General features: G+C 46.1%; 1 protein-coding gene across 2 annotated transcripts; it reads left to right on the top strand.

The window, feature by feature from the left end:
- Positions 1–840: 840 nt before the first annotated feature.
- Positions 841–9,500, top strand: stk16 (serine/threonine kinase 16). Of its 2 annotated transcripts, none has more exon segments than NM_001140054.1 (7): positions 841–1,519; positions 2,480–2,606; positions 2,850–3,069; positions 3,282–3,415; positions 3,527–3,743; positions 4,005–4,126; positions 7,971–9,397. In NM_001140054.1, coding segments are annotated over 6 exon segments (918 nt in total). In that variant the 5' UTR covers positions 841–1,519; positions 2,480–2,520; the 3' UTR covers positions 8,110–9,397.
- Positions 9,501–20,839: the final 11,339 nt, after the last annotated feature.

Genomic DNA, 20,839 nt, shown 5'->3' with positions numbered 1-20,839 from the left:
TCAATCACAACTGCCTCCAGTCCTGACCCGAGGTTTCATTATACTTTGACTAAATTACTATTAAACGGCCAACATAAAACAGTCTGTGCAATCGGCCACAAATGGCCTGGTAAGTAGCAGAGAATTCCTGGGATATAAATGTAGCCGCAGGGTGCCTTGAAAAATAGGATTTGGTCGAGGTAATGCAGTGTCTTAATTGCATACCCATGTGGACTGTCTCCTCAAACCCCATTGGATGAGAAAGGCAGGGGTCTTTCCCTTCTGACTTTCTCAATATGTTTTGAGAAGGTGAGGAGAATCTCAAGGGTAACCTGGTGTTTGGACTAATGTGGAAGGAATTTCCCCATAATGTCAAACTAGTTCATTTAGATTGTTACAGAATAGCCTAAAGGTGACAAGTGGATACATGGATGGTAAATTCATTTCGATTTGAGACCCACCTTAGCAAAATTGAGTCCACTGGGTAGTGCTCTGGTTTAATCAAATACTTGATTTGGCCAGAGGAAGAGCTGAATCGAGAAGTGTTACTCGGCCCAAAATCTGTCCCCGGAAATAAGCCCACAAAGTGAGGACTTTCTGTATGGAGGTCAATGAGTGTGCAGTTAAGTCAACACATTTAATTAATTTGCTACGTGAGGCTTATTTGATAGAATATACATTTCGTTAGGTTGTGACGAATGCACTGATGTGTGGACGCACGTGGCATTTCGGCAACTTTGTGGGGGAAAAATACTTAATATTTCACATGCTTCATAAACAACAGGTGTAGAGTACACGTAGCACTAGACAAGGCCTGCAGGTGGCCATATTGAGTCGTTTTATCTTACATCCAAGGGGAAACGCTTACTTGTGGGCATGAGAATACTTTTATCGGACCTGTGCCTGTCATAGATGGAGCATGGGAATTGCCATTGAGGGCTTCCATCATTTTAACGTAGTCAACTGGGTAGAGATTCCTGAGTTAGGCACAATCAAAGATAATTTAGTACTTTAAAATGGCGCTTCCCATGCGGTCACAGACGCTATAATGGCACGGATACAAAGACAACTACTCTATCGCTATGGTCTGTTCACACGCGTATATGCCCATGTACTACATATTATTTCGCCTCCTCCCGCCTGCCTTCCATCTTTGAGGACATGTATTTCCATTGTTAGTGTTCACTTGACTATCTTGTCGATATAATAGACACTTCGATTGGTGTCGCGTTCGAAACAACTGGTAACTCGGATATCTCCGACTTCAGTGTGTTCAAAACAATTTGGAACTCGGAAAAAAACGAGCTCCGACTGGGAAAAATCGATTTGAACGGTCTTCCAACTCAGGAACTCGGACCTCTAAATCTAGAGCGCAACCTGAAAATCACTGACGTCATGATTTCACCTTGTATTTTTCCAGTTTGACCTTGTAGTTCCCAGTTTAGAACGCAGCATTAGATCACAGGCCTGCGTCATCATTACGCGTTTTATGTACACGGAAGTAGCCAGCAGAAAACAAAAAACAGGAAGATAACAGAAGGTAATGTTTATATATCCACCGCTAACAAACGTAAATATCCCCATGTATTTTCATCACATGTTTATCAATATCTCTATCAGATAATATTGGCTGATCAGGATTGATCTGCATGCTGCCCTCTTGTCGTTAGCTTGTATTCTCATACCGGTGTGCCACGTTACCAAACAAAATCGTACACTTTTGGAAAGGTTTAGTGAAAGTACATTTGCTTGTGGTGTTGCTACTGCTGTAAAGAACCAAAACGCATTACTTGGGCAGATCACAACCAAGAGTCACTGTAGCGCGGCTAGGAAAGTAACCGAAAGGTTGCTCGTTCGAATAGTTAGGCCAGTAACCGAAAGGTTGTTAGTTTGAATCCCCGAGCCGACAAGGTCAACAAATCTGCCGATGTGTCCTTGAGCAAGGCACTTAGTCCTACTTTCGCCAGGGTCACCGTTGATAATGTCAGACCCTGGCCATAACCCCACTCTCCAAGGTTCTCTCAGGAAGAGTTGTGATATGCAAAAAACACATTTTCAATTCACACATGCGCAAATAGGACAAATATAAACACCCACCAAATTATTATCAATTGCACAGGTGACAGTGAATAATTTATGACAAGTGAAATTGGCACTGCATCAATCCGTGGAACATAGTGGAATGGACTGGATTTCATGTTTCAGTATGTTTTTTACAGAAATATATCCCATACCTGCCCTCTCTCCCATGGCTTTCCACTTGACCTCTCACTTTCAATTCCCCTAAACCTTGTCTTTTACCTCGTATGCACTCCATCTCTCTCTCCCAATTCAAGGGGCTTTATTGGCATGGGAAACATGTTTACATTGCCAAAGCACAAGTTCCAAAATAAAGGCATTTTGAATGACATATGTCTGTATACAGTGTTGTAGCAATGTAGAAATAGTTCAAGTACAAAATGGAAAATAAATAAATATGGGTTGTGTGTCTCTCTCTCAGTCCATCTGGGTGTTGGTGTGGTGAGTTATGCCCCAGAGAGGATGGGTCAGACCCTGTGTATCTGTTCCCGCGGCTCCATCACCATCGACAACAAAAGATACTACTTCATCCAGAAACTAGATGAAGGGTAAAACCGTCCGCATCAGTGAACACTATTACCTATTCTACATGGCAGACGATCATCCCTGTCCCTCCCACACATGTATTTGTATTTCAGTCTTCTGTAACGTTACATCTTACTGATCAGGACTCTGGTTTTGTCTGCCTCTTCACTTTCTCCTGCTTTCGTTATCTACCCCCTCTGTCGTTCCCTATTTTCTCTCTTTCTCTCTCTCTCTTTTACCTTCCCTCCCTCCTCCCCTCATCCCAGAGGGTTCAGCTATGTGGACCTGGTGGAGGGGGTGCAGGACGGGCGTTTCTACGCCCTGAAGAGGATCCTGTGCCATGACCGGGAGGGTCGCCAAGAGGCTCAGACGGAGGTGGAGATGCACCGTCTCTTCAGCCACCCCAACATCCTGGGCCTGGCAGGGCACACCTTCATAGAGAGGGGGGGCAAGAGTGAGGCCTGGATACTGCTGCCCTACGTTCAGGTACGTGTACGTGTGTGCGCATGTCTATGTAATCACGCCTGTATGTGTGTATTAGAGCCCGGCCATTTTTTTTGGGGTCCGATACTGTTTTTTTGGGGGGAGAGGCAAAAGTTACCGATACATCTGCCGATATACTGTTTTACAGCGTGGAAATGAAAAAGTGTGTATGTATGCGTCTTTGTATTCACGCCTGGGTGTGGGTGCTCCTACAGAAGGGCAGTCTGTGGTCAGTGCTAGAGAAGCTGAGGGACAAGGGCAGCTTCATGCCAGAGAGACGCATCCTGAAGGTCCTACAGGGCATCTGTTCTGGACTGAAGGCCATGCATGACAGAGGCTACGCACACAGGTACAGGCTGCTACTGCTATTACACACACGATTATGGTTAGTGGTTCAAATTAGAATGAGGCTCTCTATCTCTATCCCTCTCGTTATCTCTCCTGTTCTCCTCTCAATCAGAGATCTGAAGCCTACCAATGTACTCCTAGAGGAGGATGACAGGCCGCTGCTGATGGACCTGGGTTCTATGAACCGCTCCAGGATGGAGGTCAAGGGGACCAGGGAGGCCATGACAGTACAGGACTGGGCAGCTCAGAGGTGTACTATATCGTACCGCGCCCCTGAGCTTTTTAATGTGGAGAGCCACTGCGTCATCGATGACCGTACAGACATCTGGGTAACGCACACTAGAGTACTACCCCCCCCCTTCTCACTTTAGTTTGGTCGGTGGAAACTGTCAGTATTGTACAAGCGATATAACATAGACCAATTTGTCATAACAGAGATTGTCTTTACCATTGGACTGTGCGATGCTGTTTTGACTCCAGCCATGTAGTCAACATGTTGGGCTCCAGTTAGATTGCTATCTCTCTGTCTCCATCATGCCTCGTGTTTGTTGACCTTGTAGAGACAGTATTCTCTCTCTCTTTCTCTCTAGTCTCTGGGCTGTGTACTGTACAGCATGATGTTCCTGGAGGGGCCCTATGACATGGTGTTCCAGAAGGGAGACAGTGTGGCCCTTGCTGTCCAGAACCCAGTTACTATCCCTCAGCCCTGCAGGTCAGTCAGTCCCCATGGCAAGCTAACCCTAACCCAGTTACCATCCCTCAGCCCTACAGGTCAGTCAGCCCCCCTGGCTAGTTAACCCTAACCCCCAGTCACCATCCCTCAGCCCTACAGGTCAGTCAGCCCCCCTGGCTAGTTAACCCTAACCCCCAGTCACCATCCCTCAGCCCTACAGGTCAGTCAGTCCCCTGGCTAGTTAACCCTAACCCCCAGTCACCATCCCTCAGCCCTACAGGTCAGTCAGTCCCCTGGCTAGTCAACCCCTAGTTACTCTTCAATCTATCACCCTCTCACCTTTCAAGGCTAGCAAACTAGAATTTTTTTATTCCAAATAGGCGCCTACCACCTAGGCACTCCTGCAGATCTAAAAGGATTGGATAGATTTAAGCATTTTTCATCTTGCCTTTTCAAAGGTTGTATGGAATTTATATAATTTACAGTACCGGTATGTATTAAATACATACTGTAAATTATATAAATTCCATACAACCTTTGAAAAGGCAAGATGAAAAATGCTTAAATCTATCCAATCCTTTTAGATCTGCAGGAGTTCTTAGTATATATATTTGTTATTCTGGTAGTTTATTTTTTCTCCAGTTATTCTGGTAGTTTCTCAGTATACAGTTGAAGTCGGAAGTTTACTTACACTTAGGTTGGAGTCATTAAAACTTGTTTTTCAACCACTCCACAAATTTCTTATTAACAAACTATAGTTTTGGCAAGTCGGTTAGGACATCTACTTTATGCATGACACAAGTAATTTTCAAAAAATTGTTTACAGACAGATTATTTCACTTATAATTCACTGTATCGCAATTCCAGTGGGTCAGAAGTTTACATACACTAAGTTGACTGTGCCTTTAAACAGCTTGGAAAATTCCAGAAAAGGATGTCATGGCTTTAGAAGCTTCTGATAGGCTCATCATTTGAGTCAATTGGAGGTGTACCTTTGGATGTATTTCAAGGCCTTCCTTCAAACTCAGTGCCTCTTTGCTTGACATCATAGGAAAATCAAAAGAAATCAGCCAAGACCTCAGAAAAGAAATTGCTGACCTCTACAAGTCTGGTTCATCCTTGGGAGCAATTTCCAAATGCCTGAAGGTACCACGTTCATCTGTACAAACAATAGTACACAAGTATAAACACCATTGGACCACGCAGCTGTCATACCGCTCAGGAAGGAGACGCATTCTGTCTCCTAGAGATTAACGTACTTTGGTGCGAAAAGTGCAAATCAATCCCAGAACAACAGCAAAGGACCTTGTGAAGATGCTGGAGGAAACAGGTACAAAAGTGTGTATATATATATATATATATATATATATATATATATATATATATCCACAGTAAAACAAGTCCTATATCGACAAAACCTGAAAGGCCGCTCAGCAAGGAAGAAGCTACTGCTCCAAAACCCCCATAAAAAACCCAGACTACGGTTTGCAACTGCACATGTGGACAAAGATCATACTTTTTGGAGAAATGTCCTCTGGTCTGATGAAACAAAAATATAACTGTTTGGCCATAATGACCATTGTTATGTTTGGAGGAAAAAGGGGGAGGCTTGCAATCCGAAGAACACCATCCCAACCTTGAAGCACGGGGGTGGCAGCATCATGTTGCCGGGGGTGCTTTCCTGCAGGAAGGACTGGTACACTTCACAAAATAGATGGCATCCTGAGGAAGGAAAATTATGTGGATATATTGAAGCAACATCTCAAGACATAAGCTATTTTGCCACAACTTTGGAAGTATGCTTGGGGTCATTGTCCATTTGGAAGACCCATTTGCGACCAAGCTTTTACTTCCTGACTGAAGAACAACAAAGTCAAGGTATTGGAGTGGCCATCACAAAGCCCTGACCTCAATCCTATAGAAAATTTGTGGGCAGAACTGAAAAGGTGTGTGCGAGCAAGGAGGCCTACAAACCTGACTCAGTTACAGCAGCTCTGTCAGGAGGAATGGGCCAAAATTCACCCAACTTATTGTGGGAAGCTTGGGGAAGGCCACCCGAAATGTTTGGCCCAAGTTAAACAATTTAAAGGCAATGCTACCAAATACTAATTGAGTGTATGTAAACTTCTGACCCACTGGGAATGTGATGAAAGAAATAAAAGCTGAAAGAAATAATTCTCTCTACTATTATTCTGACATTTCACATTCTTAAAATAAAGTGGTGATCCTAACTGGCCTAAGACAGGGAATTTTTACTAGGATTAAATGTCAGGAATTGTGAAAAACTGAGTTTAAATGTATTTGGCTAAGGTGTATGTAAACGTCCGACTTCAACTGTATATATTTCTTCTGCAGTTACTCTGGTAGTTTCTCAGTATATATGTGTTCTCCAGTTATTCTGTTTCATAATATACACTGCTCAAAAAAATAAAGGGAACACTTAAACAACACAATGTAACTCCAAGTCAATCACACTTCTGTGTAATCAAACTGTCCACTTAGGAAGCAACACTGATTGACAATAAATTTCACATGCTGTTGTGCAAATGGAATAGACAACAGGTGGAAATTATAGGCAATTAGCAAGACACCCCCAATAAAGGAGTGGTTCTGCAGGTGGTGACCACAGACCACTTCTCAGTTCCTATGCTTCCTGGCTGATGTTTTGGTCACTTTTGAATGCTGGCGGTGCTTTCACTCTAGTGGTAGCATGAGACGGAGTCTACAACCCACACAAGTGGCTCAGGTAGTGCAGCTCATCCAGGATGGCACATCAATGCGAGCTGTGGCAAGAAGGTTTGCTGTGTCTGTCAGCGTAGAGTCCAGAGCATGGAGGCGCTACCAGGAGACAGGCCAGTACATCAGGAGACGTGGAGGAGGCCGTAGGAGGGCAACAACCCAGCAGCAGAACCGCTACCTCCGCCTTTGTGCAAGGAGGAGCAGGAGGAGCACTGCCAGAGCCCTGCAAAATGACCTCCAGCAGGCCACAAATGTGCATGTGTCTGCTCAAACTGTCAGAAACAGACTCCATGAGGGTGGTATGAGGGCCCGACGTCCACAGGTGGGGGTTGTGCTTACAGCCCAACACCGTGCAGGACGTTTGGCATTTGCCAGAGAACACCAAGATTGGCAAATTCGCCACTGGCGCCCTGTGCTCTTCATAGATGAAAGCAGGTTCACACTGAGCACATGTGACAGAGTCTGGAGACGCCGTGGAGAACGTTCTGCTGCCTGCAACATCCTCCAGCATGACCGGTTTGGCGGTGGGTCAGTCATGGTGTGGGGTGGCATTTCTTTGGGGGGCCGCACAGCCCTCCATGTGCTCGCCAGAGGTAGCCTGACTGCCATTAGGTACCGAGATGAGATCCTCAGACCCCTTGTGAGACCATATGCTGGTGCGGTTGGCCCTGGGTTCCTCCTAATGCAAGACAATGCTAGACCTCATGTGGCTGGAGTGTGTCAGCAGTTCCTGCAAGAGGAAGGCATTAATGCTATGGACTGGCCCGTTATATATTTGTTCTCTAGTTATTCTGGTAGTTTCTCAGTATATATTTGTTCTCCAGTTATTCTGGTAGTTTCTCAGTATATATTTGTTCTCCAGTTATTCTGGTAGTTTCTCAGTATATATTTGTTCTCCAGTTATTCTGGTAGTTTCTCAGTATATATTTGTTCTCCAGTTATTCTGGTAGTTTCTCAGTATATATTTGTTCTCCAGTTATTCTGGTAGTTTCTCAGTATATATTTGTTCTCCAGTTATTCTGGTAGTTTCTCAGCATATATTTGTTCTCCAGTTATTCTGGTAGTTTCTCAGTATATATTTGTTCTCCAGTTACTCTGGTAGTTTCTCAGTGTCTTATGGGTGTTTTTTGTTGTTTCCCTCCAGTTACTCTGAAGGCCTGCAGAACCTGCTGAGCTCCATCATGGTGTCCAACCCCCAGGAAAGACCCGACGTCAACTGGATCCTGGACCAGATACAGGACATGACATGTTCCAGCCCCAACACACAGACCAATATGGTATGATGCTTCTGATCGGGGAACCATGGCAAGCCTGGTTCCTCTCTGGTTACAACATCTGTAGGTGATGAACTTTATGACCTCTGGACTGTTGTAATGGCGACCCTGACCTCGTCGTTTTCCTCTAGTCTTAGAAGCTCAGGGGATCCTACCCCATACACACACACCCGCTATTTCTGCAGTTGAAACCACATAGACTTACGTCACAAGTCCTCACTGTCCTCTATATGCATGTACAACAATATGCTCCTACACAGTGTCGGTCAACTCCACATCCAGCTCCCCTTGGGGACATTGAGATTTGCGTGGAGCCATTTTATGACTGCTAGTGAATAGGAAACCCCATGGGTTAAACTATCATCAGACACTATGGTTGAAGGGGGCACCGGACCAGGAAAAGGACCTATGGTAAATTCCAGACAGACGGTTTCCATGGAAATGTACTCGGCCATATCTTATATCAGCTTCAAAGGGATTTTAATAATAACTTGATTCCAGACCTGGGTTCAATACATGAGTATTTGTTATTTAAATACTTTTTCTGTATATTTGAGTATTTTCAAATACACAGCCCAAATGTTATTTATTTATTTGAGTATTTGAATGGTTATTTGTAAAAACCAAATAGTCGACCAAATTGTATTTGAAAGTATTTTCAAATACTATTTTAAAATACCTGGGTTAAATGCATGGGAGTGTATTTGAGTGTTTTCACATACTTTCCAAGTGTATTTCCAAATACATTCCAATATTCATCTACTTGTTTTTTCAAATAACGGTTATCTGATTGTTTTGAAATGTATTGAAAAGCAATTGAAATACCTGAAATAGTATTTTGAACCCAGGTCTGCTTGATTCATCCTTATCACATCTGAACTTCTCTCAAGTCCATCAGAACTTTATTTATTTGTCATCATCACATAATGCTATACTGTAACAATTCTCTATTTTGCATTTGTGACACGTTCATTTAGGCCTGTATGTATTTGGCAATACCTCACCTGATTCTGTTTTGAGTGTCAATAGGAAGATAAGTTCATCTGGTTTTAACTCTCTCAGCAGGTTTTGCTCAGTTAACTCTCACTACAGTTGCTTGATAGGAACTTTTTAATGGTTTCTTTTTAAACTATTATTTTTGTGTGTGCATCTATTTAAGGAGCAATGATTTATTTGTCTATGTATATACTATATGAATGTTTTAAGTAAGCCAATGAAGTTGGAATGCAGGCATTATTGATGATTTCAATGGAACAATGTAGAATGTACTGGAACTATAAATGGTTGTTGTTGGCCATTTCGGACTGTTTGTAGCCTAATTCAGCCCGTCCAGGAATTTGAGATATTGTGATAAAATAATAGGGAATTGCATAATACTGTTAATACAACACCGAAGGCTTTGCTTGTTTCTCATAAGACAGATTTTTTTTACATTTGTGGTACATTTTAATTTGTTATGCATACGAGGTCCTTTTCACATACTTTTAGAGTTGTCATGTGGCTTTTATTCCACACGGGGGAGCCGTGTCCTACACGTTGGTCAAAGCAGAGGGAGCCGTGTCCTACACGTTGGTCAAAGCAGGGGGAGCCGTGTCCTACACGTTGGTCAAAGCAGAGGGAGCCGTGTCCTACACGTTGGTCAAAGCAGAGGGAGCCGTGTCCTACACGTTGGTCAAAGCAGAGGGAGCCGTGTCCTACACGTTGGTCAAAGCAGAGGGAGCCGTGTCCTACACGTTGGTCAAAGCAGAGGGAGCCGTGTCCTACACGTTGGTCAAAGCAGAGGGAGCCGTGTCCTACACGTTGGTCAAAGCAGAGGGAGCCGTGTCCTACACGTTGGTCAAAGCAGAGGGAGCCGTGTCCTACACGTTGGTCAAAGCAGAGGGAGCCGTGTCCCACACGTTGGTCAAAGCAGAGGGAGCCGTGTCCTACACGTTGGTCAAAGCAGAGGGAGCCGTGTCCTACACGTTGGTCAAAGCAGAGGGAGCCGTGTCCTACACGTTGGTCAAAGCAGAGGGAGCCGTGTCCTACACGTTGGTCAAAGCAGAGGGAGCCGTGTCCTACACGTTGGTCAAAGCAGAGGGAGCCGTGTCCTACACGTTGGTCAAAGCAGAGGGAGCCGTGTCCTACACGTTGGTCAAAGCAGAGGGAGCCGTGTCCTACACGTTGGTCAAAGCAGAGGGAGCCGTGTCCCACACGTTGGTCAAAGCAGAGGGAGCCGTGTCCTACACGTTGGTCAAAGCAGAGGGAGCCGTGTCCCACACGTTGGTCAAAGCAGAGGGAGCCGTGTCCTACACGTTGGTCAAAGCAGAGGGAGCCGTGTCCTACACGTTGGTCAAAGCAGAGGGAGCCGTGTCCTACACGTTGGTCAAAGCAGAGGGAGCCGTGTCCCACACGTTGGTCAAAGCAGAGGGAGCCGTGTCCTACACGTTGGTCAAAGCAGAGGGAGCCGTGTCCTACACGTTGGTCAAAGCAGAGGGAGCCGTGTCCTACACGTTGGTCAAAGCAGAGGGAGCCGTGTCCTACACGTTGGTCAAAGCAGAGGGAGCCGTGTCCTACACGTTGGTCAAAGCAGAGGGAGCCGTGTCCTACACGTTGGTCAAAGCAGAGGGAGCCGTGTCCTACACGTTGGTCAAAGCAGAGGGAGCCGTGTCCTACACGTTGGTCAAAGCAGAGGGAGCCGTGTCCTACACGTTGGTCAAAGCAGAGGGAGCCGTGTCCTACACGTTGGTCAAAGCAGAGGGAGCCGTGTCCTACACGTTGGTCAAAGCAGACGGAGTCGGGTCTCAAAATGTTGTCTTAGTTTCGCCAGACCTGTAGATCTGAGAAAGTCTCACTCAGTATGTGAACATATGCAAAACCTCTACTCTGATAAACACCAGGGAATAAAATGGTACTGATTCTGATTGGTTCTTTCTCTTTTTGCTCCAATGTATCCACATTCCATGATAACATTACATTTGCCAATACCTACCCTTGCTGTTGATTAAAAGGGCAGGGCCAGCGGTTTTCATTGGAAATTAAAGTTCTATATTACAATTACATGTTTTAACTTTACTTATGGGATTGTTAGCAGTGAAGAAAGGAGGATGAGCGTGATGCCAGAGAGAACCAGAAGGTGGCGCTGGAAGCTCAATGACAGAGGCATGGATAATGTGCAGAGTGCAGGCCAGATAACCTTTAGCTTGTAGCTGTGTACACAGCCCTATACGTTGCTTTAAGTGTGTGTACGCACAGCCACAGTCTTGGATGGGCTGTGTGTGCGGACTAGAAGGTATGAAACAATTATCAGAAACTGTTTACTGCGCCTGGATTTACAGCCCTGTGGATCACTAGGGTCAAAGTGACGTCGTACCTCACTCCTCATCCTAATCAATCTCAGACGGTCATAAACCTCACAGACATAACCCACAGCAGAAACGACTGACACAAGAAAACACACACTAACACTAGAGGAATTCATTACACTTTAATTAACGTTTTCCCCAACCAAATACACCCCCATACAGGAGGTCGGCCCACCCATAGTCCAGACTCCCCTGGGACAGTATTCATTACAGGCAGACTGTGTTTACGGGTTGAGGAGCAGAGGAAAGGGACCCCCATTGGCCTAGCAGGTTGAGGAGGAGAGGGACCCCCCCCATTGGTCCACTACCTTTAATTCACCATCATCTGCCTGATGATGTCATGCAATACCAGAACAAGGTCAACACAATGCTGGTTCCATTTCAACACCCATCTTCCTCTTCTTTTCCTTTGTGAGTCCATAAAGGCCATGGATGTGTGTGTGTGTAAGTCTTGTCTAGGTGTGTTTTTGTGTTTCATTGTGAAGGTCTATTCCCAATACCGTAATTAGTCCCCCCCCCCCAGTACTCAGAGCGGCGCTCACACCATAAACCATCTGGATGCTTTATTGATTTGGTGATGAATCAATTAGTGAATTATTTAATGAGCTGGGAATTATGGGTCAGTTCTGAACTGCTCCCACCCTGCACTGTTCCCAGGTCTCTCTAAATCATCATCACTTCATCACTACCTGCCTAGCCTAGTTGACTGTGTGGGGGCTACTCTGGTGAGTGTGTGTGTAGTGGGGGGGTACTCTGGTGTGTGAGATGGGATGTGAAGCTGGCTAGCTTTAGAACACCCTGAGTACATCTAGCTGGCTGATACACCTCTGATCTCACAGAGCCAAACCAGCCAGACACAACATAGCATGGCACCTTGTCACAGAGCACAACACAGCTGTGTGTGTGTGTGTGTGGGAGGTTCTGGTGTGTGTGTCCATGTGTGTCAGATAAACAGTCTCTCTAACCTCAACAGTACATTATGTGTGTAGGCAATATGGCCAGGATGTCCGATTTTATATTTAAAGTGGGTGCAGCAGACTTTTTCTCCAGCCAAAGCAGTAACACACCTGATATAACTAGTCAACTAATCATAGTCTTCAATCTAGACTTTATTAGTTGAATCAGGTGTGTTACTTCTTTGGCTGGAGAAAAAGCCTGATCCCATAATGGCCCTATGAAAGATTGGACCAGATTGTTTCTGGACATTGGACAGGGTCCTACTCTCAAAGACGTTTATATTGGCTCTGTTGCCCCGAGAGAGGAGAGTAGGAAACGAAAACATATGGACATTATGTCCAGCCCATTGAGTGTGTGAGTTATGACTTCCACTTATTGCAGCTAGGGGAGATTTTTTAAGAGCCGGCTTTTTGCATGCTCATTAATTCCGGGAAGTGTTTAGGTTAAAATGCATAATGAGTTCATTAAGGGGGATTGGCGTAATCAGGAAAGGTATCGGCTTAATTACTGGCGCCGCGCCAGGGCGAATGCTCTCCCTCTTCTCTTTCCCGGCCGGGTCCCTGAAACCTGTCCTGGCCGGTAGCAGTAGTGCTAGCGCTATCTAATTTAATTAAGTGTACAAAATGCTACGCACTAACGTCCCCCTGGGGGCAATTAGCAGGAGAGAGATTGAGAGATCCCTGCTGGGCATTTTACTCCCTGGCAGGAGATTCCCTATGTCAGTTAGCTGATTGCATTGATTATATTGATTTGTAACAGCTTTTCAGGTAATTTCATCTGCAAAGGTGAGAGCAACACGTTGGCCCGGAGACTTTAATTTTTATTCATTCATTCTTTATTTAGGCCCCAGGGTTGTTTTGCCAAGTGATCAGATGAGAGTGTACCTCAATAAAGCCTCAAACCCGGTCAGAACAGGTGGGATGTTATTGATGCTTTTAAAAAAACATCACAACTCTTTCAGCGTCTGGATAGGAATGTGCTGATGGATGCAGGAAAGTGGCATCAACGGTCAAACGAGACAAATTCACATACACACACACACATAGCGTAATTGCGCATGCACTCACACACAAACACACATATACACACACACACACATGGTTGTAAGGAATTACAAAAAACTGTAACTGTAATCCGTTACATTACCAGCAAAAATCTTGTAATCAGATTACAGATACTTAAAAAAAACAGATGATTACTTCGAGGATTACTTTTAAATTCAGACAGGATGTTTGAGGAAAAAATCTTTGACACTTCTCTGTTTTCTCAATGACATTCAAATCAGCATGGAAAAAAGTGCACATTTAGATTTGTTCAACGTGAGCGAGTCTGACCATAAATCAGAGACCACTATGATGACACACCAAATGTGTTTGATGGATTGCGGGAAAAGAGGAGGAAGAGGCTTTTGTAGGTTACAGTCCAAGCTATGTCTTCCAATGGTGCGACTGCTGTCGGCATCCAAAGATTATCCAACTTGAATAAACGCTTGGAGGTGAGGATGACAGCAGTGTTGTAGTCTACGGCGATATGGATATCCCTTATTATTGATATCTACATAGCGCATTGATGTGAATCACTCCTGCTCTCTCATTTAGCTATTTGCGCCTAACGGATTGTGGTTGTTGAGGATGGCTGTTCACAAATCTAGATGTGTATTTGAACCCAATAATGATTGAATTCAAGAAGTTTAAGCTGCCTATCAATCATTGTTTTTGAAACCAGTGGACAGCCAGTGAAAAATGTGCTCTTGCAACAGCTGTACAGTGCGGATCCCAGCCTATGGAATAAAAGTGGGGCTTTTATTTCTCAATCTAATTCATGCTGATACATTTTTTTTTATCCATAGGCCTAATGGACACATACTCAAACTCGTACACTTTTGATAGACTTAAAGGGTAGTCTGTAGTTTCTATATCCATTTTTGGACATCTAAAGCTGTCATCAAGGCAAAGGGTGGCTACTGAAGAATCTCAAATATAAAATATATTTTTATTTGTTTAACACTTTTTGGTTAGTACATGATTCCATATGTGTTATTTCATAGTGTTGATGTCTTCATTATTATTCTACAATGTAGAAAATAGTAAAAATGAAGAAAAGCCCTTGAATGAGTAGGTGTGTCCAAACTTTTGACTGGTACTGTATATCCATTGATTCTTGAAGAATATAACTTATAAATGTCTCATGAGCTTAGTTCAACTGTCACACTCCATGACAACCCAAAATATAAGCGTGTTTTACTCCAATGTTTGTAAACATTGTCAATGTAAACAAACACTGTAGAGCCTCATAACCTGGTCAAAACAATACTTTTGATATGATGGATGGTCAGTCCTTGTAGCTCTGTGTGTTAATCTGAGAGTGGTTACATTTCTCCAGGCCCATCCCTCAGCTTTTTACCAAAACAGAGGTGGGGGTGGTCGTTTTGTTATTGTTTCATATGTGGATTATCAAGATATCAAAGTGTCACCAACAAAAAGTTTAACCATAGACCTATAGCAAATGCAGCATATGGCATTCATTTTTGACATGTAAATAGCACTTCTCAGTAGTGCTCAAAGCATGCCATTCCATGAGCGCAGCATTTATTTTTCAACTGGAATCAATGAGCCCAATCAGTCCTCCATGACAACACAATCATAAACAACATCAGTTACTTTTAGTGTAGCATTTATTGGAATGACTGGAATTCTGATAGACTTTGGTTTTTAATGTAAAGATATCATTTAATCGTATTATTATATGTAGTAGAAAGCAGTGGGTTAGAAGAAGCCTACATGACCAACCCATAAAGTAAAATTGAACATCCATATATGGCCAGCTATGTACATTGATAACTAACTTTAACATTGATTTATCCTGCAATAGATGTGGTTCATCTGGTAACATACGTTTTTGTCTTCTTCTAATGCCTCTTAAGGGGAAAGTCATCTAAAGTAACTGAATGTAATCAGATTATGTTACTGAGTTTGGGTAATCCAAAATTACTGATTACAATTTTGGACAGGTAACTAGTAACTGTAACGGATTACATTTAGAAAATAACATACCCAACCCTGAACACACTGTTGCTCTCACACACACCAATACCAACACCGGTCGTTCATGTACAACTATTTTGCTCTTTCAAAATGTGACATATAGCTCATGAGACTATGTTGCAGCCTAATAACAGACCAGAGTTCCATGTTTGGTTGATTCTCTGAAACAGATGTGTTAGAGCTGGGCTGGAACAAAAGCCTACACACCTGACCAGTAGTGGAGAGCGCAGGTTTAATTGGTGGATCAGGAGTTCATTTGAGCAGATTAGACGACAGAGATGACAAGATACTCTAGCGGTGCACCGGTCGTTAGGGGCGACGGGGCGAGAGCCAATTAGCTGATTAAACCGCCCAGCACAGCCAACGTGCAGCAGGCTGAGGGGAGGGGCCTGGTGATTGATGGCTGAGGAGGTGGGAGGGGAGTGTTTGTGTAGCTTGTCAGAGATTTGTCGCTGAATGAGTGAAATGTCTTCATCAATTTGGACCCATTACCATGTCAAAAGGAGAGGAGAGGAGAGGAGAGGAGAGGAGAGGAGCAATGTGTGCCGATCTGTACACTCACGGCTGCTCTGCAGATTATCAATCTGACACACACACACACACATTTCAATGTCATTTTCATCATCATCACACACACACAAATCAAATCAAATGTTATTAGTCACATGCGCCAAATACAACAGGTGTAGACCTTACAGTGAAATGCTTACTTACAAGCCCCTAACCAACACTGCAGTTTAAAAAATACGAATAAGAATAAGAAATAAAATGAACAAGTAATTAAAGAGCAGCTGTCACGTCCTGGCCAGTATATAAAGTTAATTGTTTTGTAGTTTGGTCAGGGCGTGGCAGAGGGTATTTGTTTTATGTGGTTCGGGGTGGTGTGTTTGTTAAAAGGGTGTTTGGTTTAGTATTTCCGGGTTTTGGTTTATGTCTAGGTAGTTCTATGTGGAGTCTAGTGAGTGTATGTCTATGTTTGGTTAATTGGGGTTGGGACTCTCAGTTGAAGGCAGGTGTTGTCTATCTGCCTTTGATTGAGAGTCCCATATATTAGGGTGTGTTTGTGTTTGTGATTTGTGGGTGATTGTTCTGTGTGTAAGCCGTATGCTTTACCAGACTGTTTGTAGTTGTTCGTTCGTTTCGTTTTGTTATTTTGTATGTTCATTTTTGTAGTTAATAAAAATCAAGATGAGCATACACGTACCTGCTGCGTATTGGTCCTCCTTCACCGACAACAACCGTGACAGAATCACCCACCACCAAAGGACCAAGCAGCAGAGGAAGGAGCAGACGGAGTTCGAGTTGGACTGGCGGGAGAAGTGGACTTGGGAGGAAGTTCTGGACGGGGCCGGACCCTGGCATCAGGCTGGGGATTATCGCCGCCCGCAGTGGGAAATTGAGGCAGCCAAGGCAGAGAGGCGGTGGTACGAGGCCAGAGTGGACGCGCTGAAGGAGATGCACGAGAGGCACCCCCAAGAACATTTTTTGGGGGGGCACACGGGTAGTTTGGCTAGGCGTAAGAAGAGCCGGAAGCCAGCTACCCGTGGTTATATGGAGGAGCGTATGGGGTGGAGAGCGCTATGTTTCGCTGAGAAGCGCACTATCTCACCCATACGCACGCACAGTCCGGTGCGAGTTATTCCAGCCCCTCGCAGGTGCCGTGCTAGGGCGGGCATCCAGCCTGGTAGGAGGATGCCTGCGCAGCGCATCTGGTCGCCGGTACGCCTCCGAGGACCAGGCTACCCAACTCCCGCTCTACGCACGGCTACCATCAGGCCCCTGCACAGCCCAGTCTGCCCTGTACGAGCACCCCGCTCGTACAGGGCTACTAGTTCCATCCAGCCAAGGCGGGTTGTGCAGGAGGTAAGATCTAGACCGGCTGTGCGCCTCCATAGCCCTGGGTTTCCAGCTCCTGTCTCTCGTGCGGACCCGGAAGTGCGTCCACCCTGTCCGACTCGTCCTGTTCCCGCTCCCCGCACTAAACTGCAAGTGCGTAAACCCAGCCTCGCCAGTCAACAGTCATCATCAGAGCTGCCCGCCAGTCAACAGTCATCATCAGAGCTGCCCGCCAGTCAACAGTCGTCGGAGCTGCCCGCCAGTCAACAGTCGTCGGAGCTGCCCGCCAGTCAACAGTCGTCGGAGCTGCCCGCCAGTCAACAGTCGTCGGAGCTGCCCGCCAGTCAACAGTCGTCGGAGCTGCCCGCCAGTCAACAGTCGTCGGAGCTGCCCGCCAGTCAACAGTCGTCGGAGCTGCCCGCCAGTCAACAGTCGTCGGAGCTGCCCGCCAGTCAACAGTCGTCGGAGCTGCCCGTCAGTCAACAGTCGTCGGAGCTGCCCGTCAGTCAACAGTCGTCGGAGCTGCCCGTCAGTCAACAGTCGTCGGAGCGGTCAGACTGCGCTGAACTGCCGGAGCGGTCAGACTGCGCTGAACTGCCGGAGCGGTCAGACTGCCCTGAACTGCCGGAGCGGCCAGACTGCCCTGAACTGCCGGAGCGGCCAGACTGCCCTGAACTGCCGGAGCGGCCAGACTGCCCTGAACTGCCGGAGCGGCCAGACTGCCCTGAACTGCCGGAGCGGCCAGACTGCCCTGAACTGCCGGAGCGGCCAGACTGCCCTGAACTGCCGGAGCGGCCAGACTGCCCAGACGGTCCCGAGTTGCCAGACTGCCCAGACGGTCCCGAGTTGCCAGACTGCCCAGACGGTCCCGAGTTGCCAGACTGCCCAGACTGTCCCGAGTTGCCAGACTGCCCAGACTGTCCCGAGTTGCCAGACTGCCCAGACTGTCCCGAGTTGCCAGACTGCCCAGACTGTCCCGAGTTGCCAGACTGCCCAGACTGTCCCGAGTTGCCAGACTGCCCAGACTGTCCCGAGCTGCCAGACTGTCCCGAGCTGCCAGACTGTCCCGAGCTGCCAGACTGTCCCGAGCTGCCAGACTGTCCCGAGCTGCCAGACTGTCCCGAGCTGCCAGACTGCCCAGACTGTCCCGAGCTGCCAGACTGCCCAGACTGTCCCGAGCTGCCAGACTGCCCAGACTGTCCCGAGCTGCCAGACTGCCCAGACAGCCTGGAACGGCCTGAGCCGGAGCCACCTCCAAAAAATAGGTGGGTTGGGGAGGGGGGGTGTAGCACAGTGCCGTCGTTGACGGCAGCCACCCTCCCTTCCCTCCCTTTAGTAAGGGGGAATTTTTGTTTTGGGTATTGTTTGGGGTTATTTTTTTTTTGTTAAGGTGCTTCCGGGGTAGCACCTTTAAGGGGGGGGGTACTGTCACGTCCTGGCCAGTATATAAAGTTAATTGTTTTGTAGTTTGGTCAGGGCGTGGCAGAGGGTATTTGTTTTATGTGGTTCGGGGTGGTGTGTTTGTTAAAAGGGTGTTTGGTTTAGTATTTCCGGGTTTTGGTTTATGTCTAGGTAGTTCTATGTGGAGTCTAGTGAGTGTATGTCTATGTTTGGTTAATTGGGGTTGGGACTCTCAGCTGAAGGCAGGTGTTGTCTATCTGCCTTTGATTGAGAGTCCCATATATTAGGGTGTGTTTGTGTTTGTGATTTGTGGGTGATTGTTCTGTGTGTAAGCCGTATGCTTTACCAGACTGTTTGTAGTTGTTCGTTCGTTTCGTTTTGTTATTTTGTATGTTCATTTTTGTAGTTAATAAAAATCAAGATGAGCATACACGTACCTGCTGCGTATTGGTCCTCCTTCACCGACAACAACCGTGACAGCAGCAGTAAAATAACAATAGTAAGACTATATACAGGGGGGTACCGGTACAGAGTCAATGTGAGGAGACTATATACAGGGGGTACCGATACAGAGTCAATGTGAGGAGACTATATACAGGGGGTACCGATACAGAGTCAATGTGAGGAGACTATATACAGGGGGGTACCGATACAGAGTCAATGTGCGGGGGCACCGGTTAGTTGAGGTAATATGTACATGTAGGTAGAGTTATTAAAATGACTATGCATAAATAATAACAGAGAATAGCAACGGGGGGGGGGGCAGTGCAAATAGTCTGGGTAGCCATTTGATTGGATGTTCAGGAGTCTTATGGCTTGGGGGTAGAAGCTGTTTAGAAGCCTCTTGGACCTAGACTTGGCACTCCGGTACCGCTTGCCGTGCGGTAGCGGAGAGAACAGTCTATGACAAGGGTGGCTGGAGTCTTTGACAATTTTTAGGAACTTCCTCTGACACCGCCTGGTATAGAGGTCCTGGATGGCAGGAAGCTTGGCCCCAGTGATGTACTGGGCCATACGCACTACCCTCTGTAGTCCCTTGCTGTCGGAGGCCGAGCAGTTGCCATACCAGGTAGTGATGCAACCAGTCAGGATGCTTTTGATGGTGCAGCTGTAGAACCTTTGGAGGATCTGAGGACCCATGCCAAATCTTTTCAATCTCCTGAGGGGGAATAGGTTTTGGTGTGCTTAGACCATGTTAGTTTGTTGGTGATGTAGACACCAAGCTCGGGTCCTCCTTTTCCTGTAGTCCACAATCATCTCCTTTGTCTTCATCACGTTCAGGGAGAGGTTGTTGTCCTGGCACCACATGGCCAGGTCTCTGACCTCCTCCCTATAGGCTGTCTCGTCGTTGTCGGTGATCAGGCCTACCACTGTTGTGTCATCGGCAAACTTAATGATGGTGTTGGAGTCTTGCCTGGCTGTGGAGTCATGAGTGAACAGGGAGAACAGGAGGGGATGGAGCACGCACCCCTGAGGGGCCCCTGTGTTGAAGATCAGAGTGGGAAAGGGCAGTGTGGAGCGCAATAGAGATTGCATCATCTGTGGATCTGTTAGGGCGGTATGCAAATTTGAGTGGGTCTAGGGTTCTGGGACAATGGTGTTGATGTGAGCCATGACCAGCCTTTCAAAGCACTTCATGGCTACAGACATGAGTGCTTCGGTTGTTAGTCATTTAGGCAGGTTACCTTAGTGTTCTTGGGCACAGGGACTATGGTGGTCTGCTTAAAACCTGTTGGTCAGCGCATGCACGCAGTACACGTCCTGGTAATCCGTCTGTCCCTGCGGCCTTGTGAATGTTGACCTGTTTAAAGGCCTTACTCACAACGGCTGCGGAGAGCGTGATCACACAGTCATCCGGAACAGCTGGTGCTCTCATGCATGTTTCCGTGTTATTTGCCTTGAAGCGAGCATAGAAGTAGTTTAGCTCGTCTGGTAGGCTCGTGTCACTGGGCAGCTCTCAGCTGTGCTTCCCTTTGTAGTCTGTAATGGTTTGCAAGCCCTGCCACATCCGACTTGCGTCGGAGCCGATACACACACCTATATAAATGTACATTCAGTCATTTAGTAGATGCTCTTATCCAGAGCGACTTGCAGTAGTGAGTGCAGACATGTTCATACTACTAATCTACTCAAACACTTCCAAACACACACAGCCGT

This window comes from Salmo salar, chromosome ssa17 (genome assembly GCF_905237065.1).
Source record: "Salmo salar chromosome ssa17, Ssal_v3.1, whole genome shotgun sequence".
In the NCBI taxonomy this organism is placed as follows: domain Eukaryota; kingdom Metazoa; phylum Chordata; class Actinopteri; order Salmoniformes; family Salmonidae; genus Salmo; species Salmo salar.
The sequence above is the reverse complement of the archived record's forward strand: the minus strand, read 5'-3'. Positions and strand labels throughout refer to the sequence as shown.